The sequence below is a fragment of the Pseudorasbora parva genome, chromosome 6, assembly GCF_024679245.1.
Source record: "Pseudorasbora parva isolate DD20220531a chromosome 6, ASM2467924v1, whole genome shotgun sequence".
Classification (NCBI taxonomy): Eukaryota; Metazoa; Chordata; class Actinopteri; order Cypriniformes; family Gobionidae; genus Pseudorasbora; species Pseudorasbora parva.
In genome coordinates this window covers 34826777-34849688 of record NC_090177.1, presented here as the reverse complement: position 1 = coordinate 34849688, position 22912 = coordinate 34826777, and the positions used below count along the sequence as shown (strand labels likewise).

The 22912-nt window shown below is 40.4% G+C and overlaps 1 protein-coding gene across 1 annotated transcript; it reads left to right on the top strand.

Annotated features, from left to right (window-relative positions):
• The first annotated feature begins 6767 nt into the window (after window positions 1–6767).
• On the top strand, window positions 6768–22866 carry tcp1 (t-complex 1). Its single transcript, XM_067446789.1, has 12 exons — window positions 6768–6973; window positions 11475–11560; window positions 11671–11799; window positions 12065–12162; window positions 12250–12360; window positions 13819–14000; window positions 14085–14211; window positions 15872–16047; window positions 16136–16259; window positions 18792–18984; window positions 21983–22146; window positions 22435–22866. Exons 1-12 carry the CDS (start codon window positions 6901–6903, stop codon window positions 22646–22648), a joined length of 1677 nt encoding a protein of 558 aa, XP_067302890.1. The 5' UTR covers window positions 6768–6900; the 3' UTR covers window positions 22649–22866.
• Window positions 22867–22912: the final 46 nt, after the last annotated feature.

Here is a 22912-nt window from a genome sequence, read left to right as displayed (position 1 = left end):
GGTAACAAGAGGCAGGGCTGGACTGGGTTCCTTTTCAACTCCCCATATTGACACCACCAAAGGGAAGGAAAGGAGTCGCCTAGTCCAGGAGGAGGTGAGAGCAGTGGTCGAGGAGGAGAGAACCTGCAGGACAGTGGGAATGAGGCAACAGGGTGCCTGGATACGATGGGAGAATGTGATTGAGAGGAAGGTGACATGGGCAGAGCTGTGGAAGGCAGAGCCACAGCGGATCAAGTTTCTCATCCAGGCGGTTTATGATGTGCTTCCCAGCCCATCAAACCTTCATATATGGGGCAAGGTGGAGTCACCAGCATGTCCACTGTGCTCCAGGCGTGGAACACTAGAGCACATCCTGAGTTGCTGCCCAAAGGCACTGGGAGAGGGGAGATATAGGTGGAGACATGATCAGGTGCTGAAGGCCATCGCTGAAGCCATTGCTGCAGGAGTCGAGTGGGCCAAGCGCTCCTGTCTCTCCAGAAGTAAGAAAGCCATCATCTTCATCAGAGCTGGAGAGCAGCCAAGACCAGCTGCAAAAACATCTGCAGGCATCTTGGCCACTGCAAGGGACTGGCAGCTGCTGGTGGACCTGTAGAAGCAACTCAAGTTCCCCAACCACATTGCAACCACCACCTTAAGACCAGACATTGTTCTCTTGTCTGAGTCCACCAAACAAGTGGTTCTGTTGGAGCTAACAGTCCCTTGGGAAGATCGCCTGGAAGAGGCCTTTGAAAGGAAGCTCACCAAGTATGAGGGACTGGTCAGTGAGTGTCAGCAAGCAAGATGGAGAGCAAGGTGTCTCCCAGTTGAAGTCGGAAGTAGGGGATTTGCGGCCCGATCCTTGTGCAGAGCCTTCAGTCTGTTAGGCATTGATGGAGGGAGGAGGCGAAGAGCCATCTACAACATCACCGAAGCAGCAGAGAAAGCCTCAAGATGGCTATGGCTCAAGAGAGGAGATCCATGGGGGCAAAGTAGCTAGATTTGCCAACTGGACACAAGCTGGGGTCTGATCAGCCTCAGCTGGGTCGCCTGGATGAGGGTGTATGATGTTGAAAGACCCGAAACACCCAATGATTCCAGGAACATCACTGAAGATGTGTCCAGTAGCATCATTAGATGTATTTGCACAGCGTAAAAGTTTTTATCATAGACTGTAAAAAAATATGGTTTTATGCATGTTTGGCTTCAGTTTTTGTTACATTTACTAGCGTACCGTGGGGTTTCAGTCAGGGCCTTCACTAACGGTCAACACTCCCCACGCCATAACAACACACACACACACACACACACACACACACACACACACACACACACACGATTAACAAGCCCCACGCCGTCGCCATAACAACACACATACACACACACACACACACACACACACGTTTGTTTTTGTGACATATGGGGACATTCCATAGGCGCAATGGTTTTTATACCGTACAAACCGTATTTTCTATCCCCCTACACTGCCACTGCCCCTAAACCTACTCATCACAGGAAACATTCTGCATTTTTACTTTCTAAAAAAAACCTCATCCTGTATGATTTAAAAGCATTTTGAAAAGTGACATGGCCAATGTCCTCATATTTCACCCTCTCCTGTGTGTCATAATACACACACACACACACGCGCGCGCAATATACAATAATGCACTGTACGCAATACTACTACGAACTTTGCTTTCATAGTGTTCGTTGGGAAGGGGTCAAGCAAAAAGTACACGCGAGACAAAAAGGCAATTTGACTATTTATTGATGATACTGCACTCACGTGTCACCGTTTAGGCAAATGGTGAAAAGAATCAAAATCAGCTGGCACAAATACTCTTAAACAAACAAAAATACGGACCAACAGAACATCCAAAGAAACAGAAAAAACACTGCTTGTTAGCTAACATTACCGGCTTGACATCAGGATCGATCATTCGCACGCAGCCTGTCATCCATAGACAGTAAAAGAAATGGACCGAGCGATCCCATTACGTCAACGGCGAAATAATGAAGTCCACCTAGGGGCACTCACTTCCTGATGGCTGAGCGAACTGCGCAGGCTCAGACTGAGCTTGAGGACGTAGTTGTGACGTGAGCCTCCTGTCTGACAGCTGTAGGTCTTCTAGTAGATGTGGAAAGTGAAAGCTGAATCACGTTGTTTAAATATTTTCTCCCGTTGCTTTTGGCTCACTATGGGCTTATCCCCATTCTTCTCCCTTGACTTTATCAGACTAGTCTCCAGGACATGTCTCCACGTCCCCCAGACTGTCTCATAGACAGTAAAAGATTGCCTGCGAGCGTCTCCTCATGTCTATACGGTAATTTCTCAACTGTGCGACAGAGTCGCGTTGGTTATGACGCAATAGTTAGCCTATTTTTACAAAAACAGCTTCTACGGGGCGATAGTGTAAGATACAAGGTAATGGAGCCTTTTATTCATTGTCAAGTTTCTTTAGAAATAAACAATGGACAAATGGAGTCTTTAAACGTCTCAGATCTAAAGTTTTTTCACTGTCAAAGTGACTCAAAAATGAATGGGAGTCAATGGGATGCTAACAGCAGGTGATGGCTTGGTTAGCAATGGCCGCCCCTATGGGTGGAACGCTTTCCGAGCGCTAGATTACCCCCTTGCTGTCATCCCGGGGCGGCCATAGTTTATTTCACACAGAATTCTCACAACCCGCGAAAAGTTCAGACGGCTGATGACATCAGCAGGGGGTAGCACACCGACACATCGCTGGGCCTCTGGGCCGTTCTATCACTACACATCAAATTTTGATTAGCTAATGACCCACGTCAGTCAAAGCTATGGTCCAATGGAAAATAGCAGCTTCAATGGAAGGCAAGCGATTCTACTAGTGCTGGTCCTCGGGGCTGTGATGCGTTTAGATGATGACATATGGAAAATACACCAAAAATAAATACATTCTTTCTGGAAATATAATCGTAACTATGTAACTTGCACTTCTGAAAGGCTGAGGAGCCACTCGTGTATATATATATTAGGGCTGGGACAATGCGTCGACGCAAAAAATACGTCGAAGCAAAATATGCGCGTCAATTCGTCAGACTCAAAATAAAGATGGTGGCGCCGGAGAGTAGTAGCAACCATAGATATACATAATAAAGTATATTATGTAATTAAGTATATTATTTATTATGTATATCTATGGTAGCAACACGAGTGGCTCCTCAGACTTTCAGAAGTGCAAGGCTTGCGGGTTGGCGCGCGGCACGCACGGAGCAAGCGCTCTTAACACAGGTGCGCATGCACGCGTTTTGTTGTCACTGCTACATAAACAAATTTCTGCACACAGGAAGACAGATGTTTAAATTAAAGGGGGGGTGAAATGCTGTTTCATGCATACTGAGCTTTTTACACCTTTAAAGACTTGGATTCCCATCCTAAACATAGACAAAGTTTCAAAAACTAATGTTGGACGTTTGATGGAGTATTTCTGTGTTAAAAATACTCCTTCCGGTTTCTCACAAGTTTCGGCGAGTTTTTTTCGAGTATGGGTCTATTTGACGTTAAATAGAGCGGAAGGTCCTTGTATGGGCTGTACAGGCTCTTCTCCCGGAAGGGTGCGCGCGCGTCACTAGAGGGAGAGAGAGGAAATGCACGCTGTAAACAGTCTCTCAGCTGCAGATCCAGTCGTCCGTGAACACTTATGTGCTCCACTTTATTCCTATGGGTGACGTCGAGCGGCTTCAGCACAGCATTGCGGGAAGGCAGCGCTGCATTTGAACCGATTTGAACGCAGAAATGACGGGAAGCTTCAAGGCATCGCTTCAGTCGCGTCGCAAAGTGGATTTCCACGGTCACTGCTGTCACAGGACTTCACCAAATCATACCAAAGAAGTGTGTTTTTGACAGAGCGGTCCTGCTTTGGAAGATGCCAGGGAGTAAATCAACTTCAAATGTCTCTGCTATTGGCTACCGTCGCATGAGTAAACATCAGTAAACGATACGATCGCGTGCTTCGTCATTCAAATGCGCTAACGGTTACTCCATTGTTGTTCTGTATAACGTTACACTATTCTGACTCTGACGTGCAAAACCGTTTTGCTTGCTACCTCTAAGGTCTAGTCACATACAATAGTCCATAAACCGAATCATGTCCTCATAAACTGCACACAAAGGCCCCTAAATACAGTACATACCACAGAGATGGACATCCTGATGTTGCCGTTTCTCCTGTTCAATTTATTTCAGCCTCAGATTTGATTGTGGATCATTATCTGTATTAGCTGAGATAGATGGGTTTCTCCACGCTTGAGGACGTCACCGCTTTGCGCGCTCATCACTCTTTAGCTCCGCCCACACGATACGCCTCCAGGCGCTCGGTTTTTTCCGGAAAGACTCGGTACAGCCCATATTTCTTTTATAAATATGATAAAACTAAAGACTTTTCGGAGATATGAAGGATGCAATACTACTCTATAGGTACTCAAGATTGACATGAGATTGACTGAAACTGAGTGTTTCACCCCCCCTTTAAGTTACGGTACCGACATCCAGTTATGGTGTCCCGCCTTTATTTTACTGTCTATTAAAGTCTGCCGTGTTTAAGTTACGGTGTAGCCTGTGTACTGCGATACATGTTTTCATAATGCAGAATATTCACTCAGCGCGCTGTCAGGCAGTTTGGGGCTGCCCGACTGTGTGCACTCGACAGCGTGCGCTCACGCATATAATCAGTAGTAACAGTTCGCAATTATATCCATATATCCTACCTTCTTGTAAACCCGATAAAATCCATGGCAATGAACGTCATCGGGGATGTTTAATCCACAAGCATTCTGAGAATTATTCCTACTTGTCGTTCACATCAATCTAAAAGTTGTCCTTTTAGGCTATAGGCGATTTTCATTCAAAGATGTAAAAGTAATTAAGCTATGTAGCCTATTGTATCATTTTTTTTTACTAGATAAAAACATTAAAAACATATTGTAATAAATAATTACTCTGTTTAGCCTATGAATGGGCAATCCGATCCGGTCAGTGCTGCCATTAGAGCGTGATAGCCAAACTTAACCCTTGATTAACCAGCGGCACTGTTTGCTATTTATCTTATTCCAATCCCATGCATTTTTACATGATTTGTTATTTGTTCTATTTTTTATATCTTTGCATTATATATGCAAATGTTTACTCATAAGAAATAATCTTATCTTGTTCATATAATTCAGTGTCACCTATCAAACCTGTAAGTTTTGCTGCACACCAATGAAGATACTCTTTACAAGACGTATTGTGTCCTTAATATTGGCATCAGAATGCAACCAAAGCACATGATGGCAATAAGAAGATGGCTATAATTAATTGTAAATCATCCAAAATAAATGCCATGATCATTAGATTTTATACAGGTGTTACTATATTGATTTTGTAAATGGTGATCAGCAACCAAATATTGATAATATGGAAGTTACTGCCTTTTGCATTGGCATGACTCCACATTTTTTGCAGACAATACAAAGGCAGAGTGCAGTAACTTCAAAATAGTGTGTGTGTGTGTGTGTGTGTGTGTGTGTGTGTGTGTGTGTGTGTGTGTGTGTGTGTGTGTGTGTGTGTGTGTGTGTGTGTGTGTGTGTGTGTGTGTGTGTGAGCCTGTTTATGTGGTTTATGAGGACACAAATTTGTATAACTACATGGGTATTACACTGGTATTACACTATAAAGGTGGTTTATGAGGACATATCAAATGTCCTCATAATTCAAATGGCCTTAAAAACATACTAAATGATGTTTTTTTGAGAAAGTAAAAATGCAGAATGTTTCCTGTGATGGGTAGGTTTAGGGGCAGGGGCAGTGTAAGGGGATAGAAAATACGGTTTGTACAGTATAAAAACCATTACGCCTATGGAGAGTCCCTGTAAACCACATAGACCAATGTGTGTGTGTGTGTGTGTGTGTGTGTGTGTGTGTGTGTGTGTGTGTGTGTGTGTGTGTGTGTGTGTGTGTGTGTGTGTGTGTGTGTGTGTGTGTGTGTGTGTGTGTGTGTGTGTGTGTGTGTGTGTGTGTGTGTGTGTGTGTGCACTTTGTTATGATTTTATTGAATGCATTGTTCTTGTATAGTCTTTTACTTTGGAATTTTAAGAGCAATAAACATATATTGCAATGTTAAGGAATTATTATTTTTTCATTCAGATAATTAAATCAACATGTATAAATTGCTATTAGGCAATTAATGGGGAGATAATCGATAATCGAATGGAATCGTAACCGAATCGGACAGGAAAAATTAATCGTTAGATTAATCGATGCATCGAAAAAAGAATCGCTAGATTAATCGTTTAAAAAATAATCGTTTATCCCAGCCCTAATATATATATATATATATATATATATATATATATATATATATATATATATATATATATATATATATATATATATATATATATATATATATATATATATATATATATATATAATAATGATTTTGACAGGGCCAGCAGAGAAGGCCCTGCTGGCCCTGACAGCCCACAACTGCATTTACACTGTTTTGGCCAGCAGGGATCACCAGTGAACGATTCGAATCATTTTGCCAAGCGTCACAATGGTTGTAATAAAAGAACTGCCGCTGCTCTACCAGTCCACTAGATGTCCCTCATTCTTAGTAAATGCTCTGACGAAAACCATAGAATGAATCACCATATTCAAACAGGGAACTGTAGTTTTTTATAACTTTCACGGTCTTTGGCTTAATCCGCGTGGTATATAACTCTTTAAAGACATCAGTGTGTAGAGTCGAGTATTTGGAGGGGTTAAGTGGTTCATGTTTGCAAGTGTGAACGGAAAGAAAGCTGTTCATCTAGACTGATCTGGAACTTTCCACATGCGCCCCTCCCGCGCGCACCCTACCCATAACCCACCGCGCGCATCTCCATTCTCTTCTCCCGTTCAACATGTCCATGACAGAGGGTCCGTTAACCGTGCTCGGCCACAGGACGAGCGGCGAGTCCGTAAGGGCTCAAAACGGTGAGTTTGAATGAGCGCATATTAGCCCGCGATACAAACAGAGAAGCGCGAGAAACAGGTCCGGTGTTGCGATGTTTTTAACGGAAGAGCGGCTGCGGCCGGTGTCTCGAGCAGCACGTGCGGCTTACAGTGCGTTTAATACTGGATCCACAACAAAAGACGTGGCTGATAGGTTCATTTATTGGGTCTGCACGTTGTCGGTACTGTGATTGTGCTTCTCTAGGCAGTAGATGATCATCACTGACACTGCGACGCATGTGCACTCTATCAGACAAATTAATACATGTGATAAAAGTTTGAGTGATGCCATGATGGGTAAAAAGCTTTGCTTGCACCACACAATACAGTAACCAGGAAGAACCAGATGTAATGCATGCATATCTACATAACGTTACATGTATGGCTTTGCTTATTGAAGACTTCTGCTATTGTGTGATGCTGCGTCCACGCCCCGTTTAGTGTCATTTAAAGGGATAGTACACCCAAAATTATACCATCATATTAATAAATTATACCATCAATTATACCATCAATTATACCCCCCCCCCCCCCCCCCCCAATCCAAGGTGTATATGAGAGATTTCTTTCAGACGAATACAAGCGGCGATAATAAAAAAAAAATACCCTGCCTCTTCCAAGCTTTGTGAATGGTAACTTAGATTTTGATTCCCATAAAACTGCATCTTTTATCCATCATAAAATGCTCCATACGACTCCAGGGGGTTATAGTGGTGGAAATTTTGATTCTTTTAAGAGAGTCGTTCATTTTCAGTTCGTTCACCAAAATGATTCGTTCAGTAACATTTTTTTAAAATATTACATAAATATGACCGCAGGTGACGAAAAAGAGTGTTTTATGTGTAATGTCTTAAGTCAACGAACGTATTTACTTTAAAAAAATGATTTGGCTTTATTAAAATGTACATAATCAACTCATTAAATAAAATAAGTCTAAATAAGTGGTTCAGATGACCAAAGCATGTTTTCTTGCATGATTAACATTTAATTGTTTGGTCAGACATTTAGACATTCATATATCTGGGATTATTGTAAACATGGGGTTATAAACATGAGGTTTGTCTATAACTGTGCTTTGCATCTGCTGATTGCTGAACGAGACTGATCACGCATGCTAAATGACCGAGGTAGCCTAGTTCGTTCACAAACTAGATCTCTCTCTCTCTCGTTCTGAGCTGGTTCATTTCGTTCACAAACGAGAAGTACCAGTTCGTTCACGAACGAGATCTCTCTCTCGTTCAGACTCAAAACAGCAACTCGGTCAGTGAAGTTCGTTCAGTAGCTCAGAATGCTATTTACTGACGTGACACACGAGATCTCTTTAACCATAGGCCACTGTCACATTTTTTATTTGTTTTAGTTTTTAGAGAAGTGCATGACATGACTCAAACGTAATGAAGAAAACGGTTCAAACATAAAATAAAATGCAAACACACTTTACTCTGTAGTAATCATTTAACCATCAACCTGCATTATTACACTGTTTTCATTACAGTGGGAAAGTGTACATTTCTTTTGCTGCAAATATGCCACCTACACGAGCCGAGCTGTTCGCTATCAGTATCCTTCAACAACTGGTTCATTTCGTTCACGAACGACATTTCTCGTTCAGAGTCAGACTCAAAGCCTCTCGGTCAGTAAAGGGCGTATTCGTTCACTGAATTCAACAAATCACATGCTCCGTCACATCTCATACTCGAACGCTATTGGCTTGAGGTTTTGTCATTCTTTGACTGAATGAAACAGTCGACAGAGCTGCGCATGCGCTCGCTGCTAATAGCGCCACGCTGCGGTGGAGGGAGGAATTTCAGTGAACGAGAAACATGAGTCAATAGACTACGTGAACGAGAACGATTCGTTCAAAAAGAACGATTCGTTCACGAACGTAACATCACTAGGGGGTTAACAAAGGCCTTCTGAAACAGTGATGCGTTTTTGTAAGAAAAATATCAATCTTTATAACTTTGTACACTATAATCAATGGCTTCCGGTAACGCCTGTACGCGAGTCGATTTCTGGTGGAAGAGGGTGAGTGAATTATGGCATAATTTCCATTTATTTTAGTTCATACATCTGCCATGTAAGCCTGGTATGTATTAAAGGGTTAGCTCAGCGATTAGCATATGTCTTTGTATCAGTAGAAACTCTGGAGTATATTCGAATGATTGTGCTTGTGATCGTGTTTACCTCAGCTCTCATCAGGAGAGCTCCTTCAGCTCATTCATCCCAGTGTAATCTGACTCCTGCAGCATTTGCGCTGTGACACTTCCTCAGCGGCTAAATCACATATTAAACAGACGCTTTAGTTTTTAATTGTATTGTCTGTTCTCTAATTGAACTGATATTATGTAAATGATCGTGGTCGCGGTGGCTTTGGGAGTGGCCTCATAGGGCAGCGAAGCATTCTGGGTCTTTCATCCCCATGAGACAAATACATTTTGTCTTTTCTCCGTCTAGAAAGCACCAAATAAAAAAAATATTTCTATTGACCCATTAATGACTGCCAAAGTACCCCTTTAAAGGCACAGTATATAAGTATTCGCCACTAGAGTTTTCTTATTTGTAACAAAAGCTTGATGATGCTTTGAATGAGTGTGGGATCATGGGAGTTGTCTTCAGCTCCACAGCTGATGCAAAGGCATCCGACTTGGGCAGAAGTCATATTCAGGGATGAGCAAAGTTATTAAAGTTGTAGTAATGGTATGAAGCTGGACACGCCTAGTCTCAGCCTCAGACCGTTGGCTGAACGTCTGCATATAGCGCGCACAACTGAAAACACTTCAAGAGTTTTGTAGTCATCATCTGATTGGTTGAATTCTACAGGATGTGCGCGAGTTGTTTTGCGTTATTTAACGGTCTGCTAAATGCTGGATTTTCTGAAGTAGGTGAAGGTCACTGCTCCATTGTCTTTAACGGTCTGCATGAAAACAAATGCAGTGACGGCAAACTCTGTCGATTACAACTGTGACAACGAACACTTACCAGGATCAACCAAACGCTGAATTTTCTGAAGAATGTAAAGTTTGTGGCTCCATTGTTGCAGTAAACTTGCACAAGGTTCTTAAATCAATACTCTATAGATGCACGCCAGTCTGTTATTGCAGGGACATCGACTTCCCTGGGATATCGGGACATCGATTTCATGCCCCTGTGAATGGTTACTTTAAATGTCAGTCAAACGTCTCTTAGGTGGTCCTTGACCAATGAGAGCTGTGATAGTCCAGATCTCTACCGAGAGTCTGAAGCTCTGGCTACACGAGACCCTTGTGAGTGATTCACGAGTTCACACTTACATCAATTAAATAGAGTAAAGATTATGTGTATTTGGCGTGCTGTCCGGGGAGGGCTCCGGGCTCGGAAAATTTGCCCGAACCCAGAGTATCCCCCCCCGACATGGATAGTTTAGAACTAGATTGCAATTTGTGATTTGTTTTGATATTTATAGCAGTTGATTTAAGTAAGTGCGGAGAAGGGGTGGTGGCGGGATGCTGAGAAACTGTCAATGACAGGAAGGTAAATCGGCTGTCTATATACACCTCCTATCATTGATTAACTGATTAGTTTAATGTGCTCTTGTGTTCCAATTGGGTTAATTATCTGAGCCTGCTCCACCTGTTTAATTAGATTTAATTGTTTGCACGTGCTTCTCCCGAAATTAGTTTGTGAAACTTCAATTGTTTCTGAAAGACACCTGCACGCTCACCGATCTCAAGACTAGCAGAGCTTTTATTATGCTACTGCTACAGTCACCGCTTCTGCTCTTTTCATAGCGTATATGGGGTACATGTTTAAAACAATCATACTAAATACTTTTGAGGGTGTTGAAAGTTATGTATTAACGGTACTCTGTGGCTGATATGAGAGACGTATTGCACTTTGCAGTATCTAGCTCAGTATTGATGACTTCTGTTGCTTAATGACATGCAGTTCATTTTGTAATATATATTGTATCATGGAGAAAGCTCTGTCTGATTATGCTTTGTTAGACACATGACAAATTAGCGTCTATGAGGCGTGGTAAAAACATGTTACTTGTGGTAAATCTCAAACAGTAATGTTAACCTAGTAAAGATATATAACAATTCTGTTGATGAATGTAACCAGAAAGTTGCTTGTCTGTATAATAAAATGTGCTTTAATATATGTGTTGTTTCTATGGAAATAAAGGGTAGTGTGTATATGACGTCATTGACAGGTGATGCTAAAAAAAATCTGTGTTTGAATATTGCTGGAAACTTGTAGGATAATGTAAGTACACAAGTCAACAAAATATATAACACTGTTCTAGTGGTTTTTGGATATTTTGATCTAAAAAGCTTACATATTGTGCCTTTAAATGACTTAGTCACGTTTCACTAACCATTTAACTTTGCGTTAAAAACATGCACGGTAACTGTTTCGGAGTGCAGACAACACTGAACTGTCTGCATCTTGAGCAGAAAAATAAAATTCATATGCTGATGTGGTTTTTGTTCATTTGCAGTCATGGCCGCTGCATCCATTGCTAACATCGTCAAGAGCTCTCTCGGCCCTGTCGGACTGGACAAGATGTTGGTGGACGACATCGGTGTAAGTTTAAACTCGTTTCCCCCTGTCAGAGTAATGTTAATCCAGATCCGGTGTCCACACAGATGACATGTTTCAGTGTGTTTGTTAATGCTGGCAGATCTGTGTTTCAGGACGTGACCATCACCAATGACGGGGCCACTATCCTGAAGCTGCTGGAGGTGGAGCACCCGGCGGCGAAGGTCCTCTGTGAACTAGCAGACCTGCAGGATAAAGAGGTTGGAGACGGCACAACATCAGTGGTGAGACATTTGTTACTTCAGGCTTTAGACAGTGTCTGTTCTATATAAACTTTTCCTGTTATAGTACCATCCATCTGGGCTGTGTCAGTGTGTGTGGCTATGCTAACAGGACACAGAATCTGTCTGTTGCAAACTGTGGGACATGCAGGTCTTCCCCTGCTGCTTCCACATGTCTAACAGTACATTAGACAATGTTGATTCAATTTCAAAGGTTTAGGATTGTATTGTAGAAACCACTCATCTGTGTGTGTGTGTGTGTGTTTAGGTGATCATTGCCGCTGAGCTTTTGAAGAGTGCCGACGAGCTTGTCAAGCAGAAGATTCACCCCACCTCCATCATCAGTGGATACAGACTGGCCTGCAAGTAAGAGTCACTTCCTGTACCGTTAATGTTTAAGCATGAGTCAGGAGGACATTTGCATTAATCGGTCTGATTTGCTGTGGTTCATAGGGAGGCGGTCAGATACATCAATGAGAATCTGACCATCGCCACGGATGACTTGGGCAGAGAGTGTCTCATCAATGCCGCCAAGACGTCCATGTCTTCTAAGATCATTGGAGTGTATCCTCTGTGTTGTGCTGTTCGCTGTCCATTGTGTGATTTTATCTTTTGATAATTATTTATGCAAATATTTAACGCAATTAGCGCAGCATCTGTTTTTTTCCTTAAAAAATCGTATTCATACAAATTATTTTAAACCATTCAAGTGAGATATAACACAGAAACAACGCAGTGCGCATATGTGAATATTTTGTCTGTGTGACACACACACACTTGTGTGGAGAGAACCTCTTCAGACAGCGGTTGAACAAACTAAAACACACAATTATGCCAAAATACTGTTTTTGTTGAGTATGCTCTGAAGCACTGTTTTAAATGAGGTAAATGAAGCCTTAGAAGTAAAGTGAGGAAATCCGGGTCATGTGCGTCAGCTCTTAAAGTTAATGCAGCCTAATAAACCTGCTGCTGTCTGTCATTAATGTTAATCAGAAAATCACTCATTGCTCACTTTGATGATAATCTATTATTTTAGAATTTATGCAGTGAAGACTTAAGTGTTTGATAACTTTATTAAATTTCTATATATTTCCTACCTGTTACACCTATATAAAAATATTAAAGCACTGTTTACAAGGTTACATGGGTCAAAAACAATGAAAACTATATTTTTGTGCATTTTGACAGTGCAAGGAAAAATCTGAACTGGTATGACAACATTGAGCCCTGATATATTGAAAAGCAGGTAAATGTAGCATTTATTATAATGGGCTTATGTAGAGATTGTTTTAAGTTTACTTCCAATAAACATTGTATTATTTAATGCCTACTAAATGTTACAAATTTTTAAATTTCAATTTATCAAAAATTTAGAAAACAAAATCTGTTCCATAGAGACATCAATAGCAGTATTGATATCAGTGATACTTTCCTTCATTCATCAAAAGATGACATTTAAACAAATATTTAAAATATAGACTACTGTCTTTGTTGTTTTCACATTAATTTGGAGATTAAATGTGAAATTATTACAATATAAAAATATTTAAACCGTAATTGTGTGATTAATCAAGATTAATTACAGAAAAAATGTGCGAATCATTTTATTTATTTATTTAAAATCGATTGACAGCACTAATATATAGCTTTAAAAGTTGATCTATAAAGTTAATGATATTAATAATATAAAAAAAAAGTATAACACAGTAATAAAACACAATACAGCAATGTTAAAAATGTAATTTATTCCTTTGATTTATGTGTATAGGATACTTGTGTTCTTTTATTTAATTTCTGCTAATTACATAATTGGATTACTATCATGGTAGTGTCCCAAAAAAAAAATTTGTTACGTCTAGTTCTTGGTATCAAAAAAACTATAATGCAGTGATACTTTTTTTGATGCTTAAACATCTGTAAGGGAAAGTAGCTTACTATAAAGAGAGTGTTTTCCTTAAAATGAGGTTGACATGCATGAGTAATTGTTTTAAATTAAGATGTTGTTCCTTGACATTGTGTTAGTGATGCTGATTTTTTTGCTAATATGGTGGTGGATGCTGCCCTGGCGGTGAAGTTTGTTGATGGTAAAGGGGTGGCTCGCTATCCCATCAACTCCGTCAATGTGCTGAAGGCTCACGGACGCAGCCAGAAGGAGAGTTTCCTCGTCAACGGATATGCACTTAACTGCACTGTCGGATCACAAGGTCTGTTTGTGCTCTGCTGGTTTTATTGCCGTTTACATAGTGTATGTTAGTGTGACTGTGGTAAAATGTCTTGTATTTGTTTAGGAATGGTAAAGCGCGTGTCCAATGCCAAGATAGCCTGTCTGGACTTCAGCCTGCAGAAAACCAAGATGAAAATGGGTGTTCAGGTGCTCATCAATGATCCAGAGAAACTTGACCAAATCAGACAGAGGTGAGGTCACATTGTTATATAAAAAAAAAAAAAACAATATCCCTCACTAAATAGTTTGGGTCTATAAGAATATTTTATTTTGTGTTTATTTTTTTAAAGAAATTCTTTATGCATTAAATTAATCAAAAGTGATGGTAAAGACGTTAATTTCCCCCAGAAATTTGAAGCAGCTCATAAAGGTTTGATAAGTAAGGGATAATGTACACCCAGCCGGTTGTTATCGCAGAATAAACCCTGACAGAGTGATCGCGTCGGGGTCTTGTATCACTCTGAAGGGGTTTATTCTGCGATAACAACCGGCTGGGTGTACATTATCCCGCTTATTACACGGCTACTAGTCTCAAATAAATAAGTATTAGACATAAAATATTGTCTTAAAATTAAATATTTTATTAGCTCTTACGCAAAGCTTCCGCGAACGAAAACAGTTACAACCTGCTTTAAGCCTTTATCTATTGCTGAAGATTTGCCATATGCCCTTGCTAAATGTTGAAAATGAATGCTGAAAGGGTTAGTTCACCCAAAAATGAAACCAAGCCTATGATTTACTCACCCTCAAGTTATCGTAGGTGTATATGACATTCTTCTTTCAGACAAATACAATCGGAGTTATATTTAAAAAGTCCAGGCTAACGTTAATCCAAGCAGTAGCCTAGTTGTAGTTGTGTTTGAAGTCCATGAAAAATGCAGCTGTCCGTCAAATAACGTGCTCCACACGACTCCGATGGGTTAATAGAGCCTTCTGATTCGAATCGATGCGTTTGTGTAAGAAAAATATCTATATTAAAAACATTATAAAGGAAACCTGCCTTGAAGTCTTCCATTTAAGCCACAAGATGGCGCCAGCGTTAAGCATAGAAGTAGTACCGGTCAAGATAACTCGTAGTACCCGTATGAGCGGGTGTTATCTGGAAATAACGTACCGCTGGAATGTGCGATTGACCAATCAGAATCAAGCATTTCACAGAGCCGTGTAATAATTGCTGATAGTGGTCGATTGTTTTTTTTTTTTGTTAGTTTTTTTTGTTGTGTGTTTCAATATTTTGAGGTACAATTTTACATACACTGGAAACATCAGAGACTTATTTTACATCTTGTAAAGGGCATTATAGGGCACCTTTAAGCTCACATGCTGAAGATGGATTTCCATGCATTCATTCACTGTCAACTGAGACTTGTTACATTTACATTTATGCATTTGGCAGACGCTTTTATCCAAAGCGACTTGCGTTGCATTTAAGGTACACATTTTGACATTATTGTCAGTTCTTGCTTTCCCTGGGAATCGAACCCATGACCTTGGTGTTGGTAGCACCACACTATTGGTTGAGCTACAGGAAAGCACATAAGCTGATCACGTGAGACGAATGTACGCTTCGCTTTGAAACATGCATCACAAAAAAGCACATTTTCATAAGGCCATAAAGCCATATCACGCTTTTGATTTTAGTTTGTTTGACAGATACTTTGTCAAAGCAATGCTGCAAAATTCAACGTTAGAGACCTTTTATGTTATGAGAAGTTTTCGGTTTATTCTGAAACTGTGGTAGGACAAATGAGATTGGCATGCAGCCAGAGTATATGTAATTACACTGTCACGGTATAATTTACACCTAATTTCCTATTGTAATTCTGTGCCTCTTCTGCATCTGTTTCTCAGGGAGTCGGATATCACTAAGGAGCGAATTCAGAAGATCCTGGCGTCTGGAGCTAATGTGATTCTGTCCACTGGAGGCATTGATGACATGTGTCTGAAGTACTTTGTAGATGTGGGAGCCATGGCTGTGAGGAGAGTGCTCAAGAAGGACCTCAAACGCATCGCCAAAGCAACTGGAGGTCAGCTTGACTACACTTGCTTTTATCTACATTTTAAGCTTAAATTTAGGCCTTATTTAATGTCAGTATATCCACTTTTCCCCCATAGCCACTGTTTGCTCGTCTCTGTCTAACCTGGAGGGAGAGGAGACGTTTGAGGTGGCCATGCTGGGTCAGGCGGAGGAGGTGGTGCAGGAGAGAGTGTGTGACGACGAGCTCATACTTGTCAAAAAGTGAGATCATGCTCCTTTTCTGTTATCAAAAGGACAGAGCTTATCACTGATATTAACTAGATTCTGAAGAGGCATGTTAAGTATACCTGCCTCCAGCCAAAATCCACACAGCCAGTGTAGTGAACGTGTGGCTCATGAAGTCACCTGCTGGTTCCTTTTGATCATTCTAGCTTATTATTATCGTTTAAACGAACGCTAAATGTTTTTATCTGTATGTCCTAAGTTAAAGAAATGGCATTTAAACAGATTTTCCCAAAAAAACACAGAAGATAAGTCTCAAAAACTTTTAAAGTTAAACTTTGTAAAAGTTTTAAAGTACAATTCGTATTGGTGTAAAGTCACATTTTGTTATGCCATTCAGAAATCATGTAATTTAACAGTAAATAATGATGAATGGCACTAGAAAATGTTTTATAAACGGTTTTATAAGCCTAAACGAATTTAAAGTAAAACTGAATTAAAAACTGAATGGCTGTGTTGGGAATGCACTACAAATAAACTTGTCTCATTACATGTAACTTTCACAGCACAAACTACACCGATCAGGCATAACATTATAACACACCTAATATTGCGTTGGTTCCTTTTGCTGCAAAAACTGACCTATTTCCTGACCTATCGAGGCATGGATTACACTAGACCCCTGAAGGTGTGCTGTGGTATCTGGCACCAAGATTTTAGCAGCAGATCCTTCAATTCCTGTAAGTTGCGAGGTGGGGCCTCCATGGATCAGACTTGTTTGTTCAGCACATCCCACAGATGCTCGATTTGGATTGAGATCTGGGGAATCTGGAGACCAAGTCAACACCTCAAACTTGTGCTCCTCAAACCATTCCTGAACCATTTTTGCTTTGTGGCAGGAGCATTATCCTGCTGAAAGAGCCACAGCCACCAGGGAATACAGTTTCCTTGAAAGGGTGTACATGGTCTGCAACAATGCTTATGTAGGTGGTACGTGTCAAAGTAGTCCATATGGATGGCAGAACCCAAGCAATGCACATGCTCCCGGCCATCCACGTGATGTAAAAGATAACATGATTCATCAGACCAGGCCACATTCTTCCATTGCTCCGTGGTTCAGTTCTGATGCTCACATGTGCTTTCGGCGGTGGACAGGGGTCAGCATGGGCACCCTGACTGGACTGTGGCTATGCAGCCCCATACTCAATAAACTGCGATGTATTGTGTATTCTGACACCTTTCTGTCAGAACCAGCATTAACTTGAGCAATCTGAGCTACGGTAGCTCGTCTGTTTGATCGGACCACACGGTCCAGTCTTCGCTCCCCACGTGCATCAATGAGCCTTGGCCACCCATGAGCCTGTCACCAGTTCACCATTTGTTCCTTCCTTGGAGCACTTTTGATAAATACTGACCACTGTAGACCGGGAACACCCCACAAGAGCTGCAGTTTTGGATATGCTCTGAACCAGTCGTCTGGCCAACACAATTTGTCCCTTGTCAAACTTGCTCAAATCCTTACAGTTGCTTTTTTTGTTTTTCTGGTTCTATTAACTTTGAGGACAAATTGTTCACTTGCTGCCTAATATATCCCACCCACTAGCAGGTGTCGTGATAGAGATAATCAGAGTTATTCACTGCACCTGGTCGGTTGTCAAGTAAAATATACCGGATCGACAGTATATTTTTTTTTTCCTACCTCAATTAATGAAAAGACAAGGGTCAGACGTGAGTCTGGATTTAAGAAGAGAAATGTAATCTTGTGTGGTTCAGTGGAATAAATAAAAACAAGTAATAGAATTTTAAAATAAAAATGTCCAGGCCTAAATAAACTCCTAAAGTTTTGAAGAAAAAGTCATGGAAATTTGTTTCGCATTTGTATTATTTGTATTCTTAATTTGTATTATTCATATCTATATAATACAATGTTTTATTCATAATATTGATTAAACAATCTGCATGAAGTAGGATTTTAGCAAACTCACAGCTCGTACTTGATATTAAAACAAACAGCAAGCAAACATATAGCATTAATAGTAATTATATTTTGTTAAAATTGCTATGATACATTTTAACATTGATTTTTATTATTTTACATTTATACAGACTTTCACCTACATTAGGTTATGAATATTTGCCTCAGAAGTAAAAAAGTATTGTTAACAGTGCATGAAACTGGCTTAATCTAAATGTATGGGCTTTGTCCCAGTATCCCCAAAAAGCAGAAACTTTACCAAATGTGTTTGTTGCACCTGTTGGAGGTGCTGTTGTCACAGTGGAGCAGCCCTGATGTACAACACACACATTTACTTCAGCTGTGTGACTTTTAGCTTTGGCTGACAATACTTAAGGTTGAATGATAAATATGGCTGCGGTGTCGGGTTGGTAATGCTAGAACTGAAATGTTGTTTGTGTATATTTGTGGGATTTGCGTGCGTTGCTTTGGTTAGATAATGTGCATAATTTGCACTTAACTCCACTGCATGAGACCTTGTAGAAAAGTTTTGCATTGTAAACAACTTTGATTTATAAACTTTTCATGCCTTTTTTCTTTCCCTCTTTGTATTTCAGCACAAAGGCACGTACATGTGCCTCTCTCATTTTGCGCGGGGCGAACGACTTCATGTGTGATGAAATGGAGCGCTCGCTGCATGACGCCCTGTGTGTGGTGAAGAGGGTGCTGGAGTCCAAATCAGTGGTGCCAGGAGGTGGCGCTGTAGAGGCTGCACTCTCGATCTATCTGGAGAACTATGCAACAAGCATGGTGAGGACCACATCTTTTACAGCTGCTGTTACACATTTATTTAAAATGTTCTTCTTACATGTAGTGTTCTTCTTACATATGTAACATGTACTTACCATAGTAATAACAGTAAATGATACATAATTACATGCAACTAATCCTACCCTAACCCTATAGTAAGCACATGTTAACTAATATTACTCTGTACTTTAGTATATAATCACCCTGTAACAATAACACCTTAAAATACTGTTATTTACTTTTATTTAAAGATGTGTTTGCTACACTGTAACTACATTTAATACTGAGTAACATTAAGTACATTAGTGTTAGTTGCGTGTAATCTATGGTGCATTTATAGATGGCATGTGTGGTTACACGGTGAGAGTCACGAGTGAGGAAACAAACACACACACACACACACACAGCTCTGCTTGACAGCTGCATCCATTCTGCTCTGAACAAACATGACTAATTTATTATTGAGAATTATTAACCCTCACTAGGCCTGTATTTGATCTGTTACAGACAGAATTAATTTGTTTTCTCCATCGAGAAATAGATGTGTAGTGCAAGGTTTTCTCTCGTCTTGCAAAACCTGGAAAATTGATGAAATTTTCCAGGTTTTGAAAACACAGAAAATTACAGAAAATGTTAAATGTCCTGTAAAATCTTGTTGTCATGGAAATTTATTTAAGAAGTTTCTTTAGACGAGTTCGTCACTGGCCCAAAACAATTACCATTGGATGCAGAAAGTGTGATGTTCACACATATGAGAGTAGTATTTTCGACGATGATTAATCTTGTGTTGCCACTTGCAGCGGTTAGATAATGTTATTATTCGACATTGGCATATACGACAGCACGTATTAATTCCTGCCAATATTCAGTAACTTCACACAGCCATTGAAGAGGAGTGGACCAACATTCCACAGGCCACAATCAACGACCTGATCAGCTCTATGCAAAGGAGATACTGACTGGTTTTTGATATTAGAATTGCTTAATGTAAACTGAATTTTGTTATGAAGTCTGAATTGCATAATATAAACTGCCAATTGTATTAAAGTTAGAATTGCATGATTTTTATATTTTAAGAAATGTATTTTGTATAGCGCCTTTAAAAGTTGCTTTCTCAAAGCTCTTCACATTACAAACAAGCACAACAATATATATTAAAATAATATAAAAAAGTAAAAACAGTAAATAAACAACAAATAAAAATTTATTAAAAGCAATCCTAGAAAAAAAATGTTTTAAGATGTGTTTTAAAATTGAATTCTTTGGTGTAAACAAGCTTCCATAGTCATAATGTTTGATAAAGAGCTCATATTAAAAACTGTTTTTACAGTTAAGTCATTGCAATAAACTGTACGCCTTTTATAGACTTGGAGAGCAATATTTGGCATGATCCTTGTTTTCTTTTCTTCCCGTCATAGTAAAATAAAAAATGTCCTGAAAAATTGTCGCTGAAAAAGAGTGGGAACCCTGGTAATAATTCATCTGTAAACCTTTCACGGACCTACTGTTAGCTCTAAAGCTAAATTAAAGGGTCATGAAACCCCCCTGCTGCAGCGGTGTTTTTTCACACCTTCAATTTGAAAAGGCTTGTTAAAAGGGGAGTGGTCGACTGTGAAAAGGTGGGATGGTATTGTGTGGAAAGAGGGAATGGTTTGCATAAATAGGGGAGTGTCAGTAGGTTGATTAGCGATACTAATAGCAGCAGTTACAGCGGTTCTGAGACATGTTCTTGGTTCACGTTGGCATTGTTTACAACAGTGAGATTAAATGATGGAGGAGTACAGCGAATGAGAGAGCTATAAGTGGCATGCAGCAGAGATCGCAAATCATTCAGCAGTTCATCTTACATTCAGTTTGGCAAGATGAACAACGCGCCGACGTGATAAGAGAACGTGAACCCCAACATGCGATGTGATAGATATGTGTAATTCTAGATCGGGGTAAAAGCGAAGGGGTTTGAGGCTAGTCTCGACCGCGCATCTGAAGCACAGAGCGACGCGCGCTGGGTTGCCGTGACGATCCGGGCTGTCTATCACTCGGCAGCTAAATCTATATTTGTCCAAATATGCAGTACACTGTTTCACTAAGAGCCCGAACACATGCGGTTTAGTGCATGGCTGTGACCACAAATAAAACGGAGAAGACGTGGCTTTTGTTCATTATCCTACAGATTACAGATTGGTTATTTTGCACTCCTGACATAAATTAGATAGTCAACGCTTGCAGGTTCGGCGTGCGATTGCTCAAGTTAATTTTACTTTACCGAGCCTTTGTAGCAAAGGCTTCCACAGACGGCGCTGGTTACAACTCGCTCGGCGCCCTTACGTTATTTCGTATCAGCACAACGCCTAGCTTTCCTCCGTGACTTTTCCGCACGCTGCTTCCAAAACTTCCCCACCATATCTCTACAATAATGATGTAAGACGAGCCTGACAGAAGTGACTGTCTCATGCATATTAACTAAATTATATAATATATATCGAGAATCGCTCGGAGCGGTCGACGTCAGCATGTGCCCAGCAGCCCATACTTGGGCCGAAAAGGCCGCGCCGACGTCACCATTTGTGACGTTGCTCCGACTAAGCTTTTCAAACCGGAAGACAGAAATCACTCTGAAAAAAGCAAAAATAACTATTTTCACATATGAATACCATTAATGAGTACCCTTAGTGTTTTCAATGATGTGCAGCCTATACATATCTGTTTACATCTCAAAAAAAGTGTTTTGGGGTTTCATGACCCTTTAAGCTTTATATCTGAGATATTTATTTTATTTATTTGCTTAATTCTCAATGGACCATTAAATCCATGATCCTGAAAAGAATAGTCTATGTTATAATACAAACAGTAGTTGAACCAGTCTTTTTACACGTTTCAGTATTCTGGGGGGAAATCAGGTGGCCATTAATGAGCACTGTTGTTAATTCACAGTAATAGTGCTTTTTTTTATTATTTACTTGAAGTTGTGCATATGCATATAACAATTGTGTGTTTGTAGGGTTCCCGTGAGCAGCTGGCTATTGCTGAATTTGCTCGCTCTCTGCTCATCATTCCTAAAACTCTGGCAGTCAACGCTGCGCAAGACTCCACTGACCTGGTGGCCAAACTCAGAGCCTTCCACAACGAGGCTCAAGTCAACCCTGAACGCAAGAACCTCAAATGGTTGGTGTCACTCTCTTCTCATCACACAGGGAACCTGTTCAGGTCTTAGAAATACGACTGCACTGTTAAACATGCAATCAGGAATAAAAAAGAATGTGGTGTCTAGAAGTAAGGTTTAGGTTTACTTGCCTAAATTGCTTTTCCAATGGTTTTGTTGATTGATGGGATTTTGACAATAATCTGGAAGTTATGTGGCCTATTATGGATCAAACTGAGAGCCAGTGCAGTTTAAAAATAGATGGATTACTCTGTTTAACTCTGTTTATTTGTGTGTGTGCGCGCTCTAAGGATCGGGTTGGACCTGGTAAATGGAAAGCCAAGAGACAACAAGCAGGCCGGAGTGTATGAACCCACAATGGTCAAAACCAAGAGTCTTAAGTTCGCCACAGAGGCAGCCATCACTATCCTTCGAATCGACGACCTTATCAAGCTCTACCCTGACCAGAAAGAGGGCGGGCCCTCCTACCAGGATGCTGTCCAATCAGGCTCTCTGGAGGATTAAAGTCCAGCTGCATCAAATCATCAGTTGGCTGGTTCTGGTGTCACTCCGCTCAGCTTTGTATTTATATTTGGATCCAACAGATGAGCTGTTAGTGTAGAATGTGCACTTTGTTTATGTTACTTATTTTTTGCCAACATGGCTTTGTGTCATGTGTAATGTAACATGCTCCTTTTCTGCCATTTCAAAAATAATAAACCAGAATGGTGTAAAAAGGCAAATTGTTTGACATTTTGTTGTAAAAGATATTTAAACCATGTATTATGA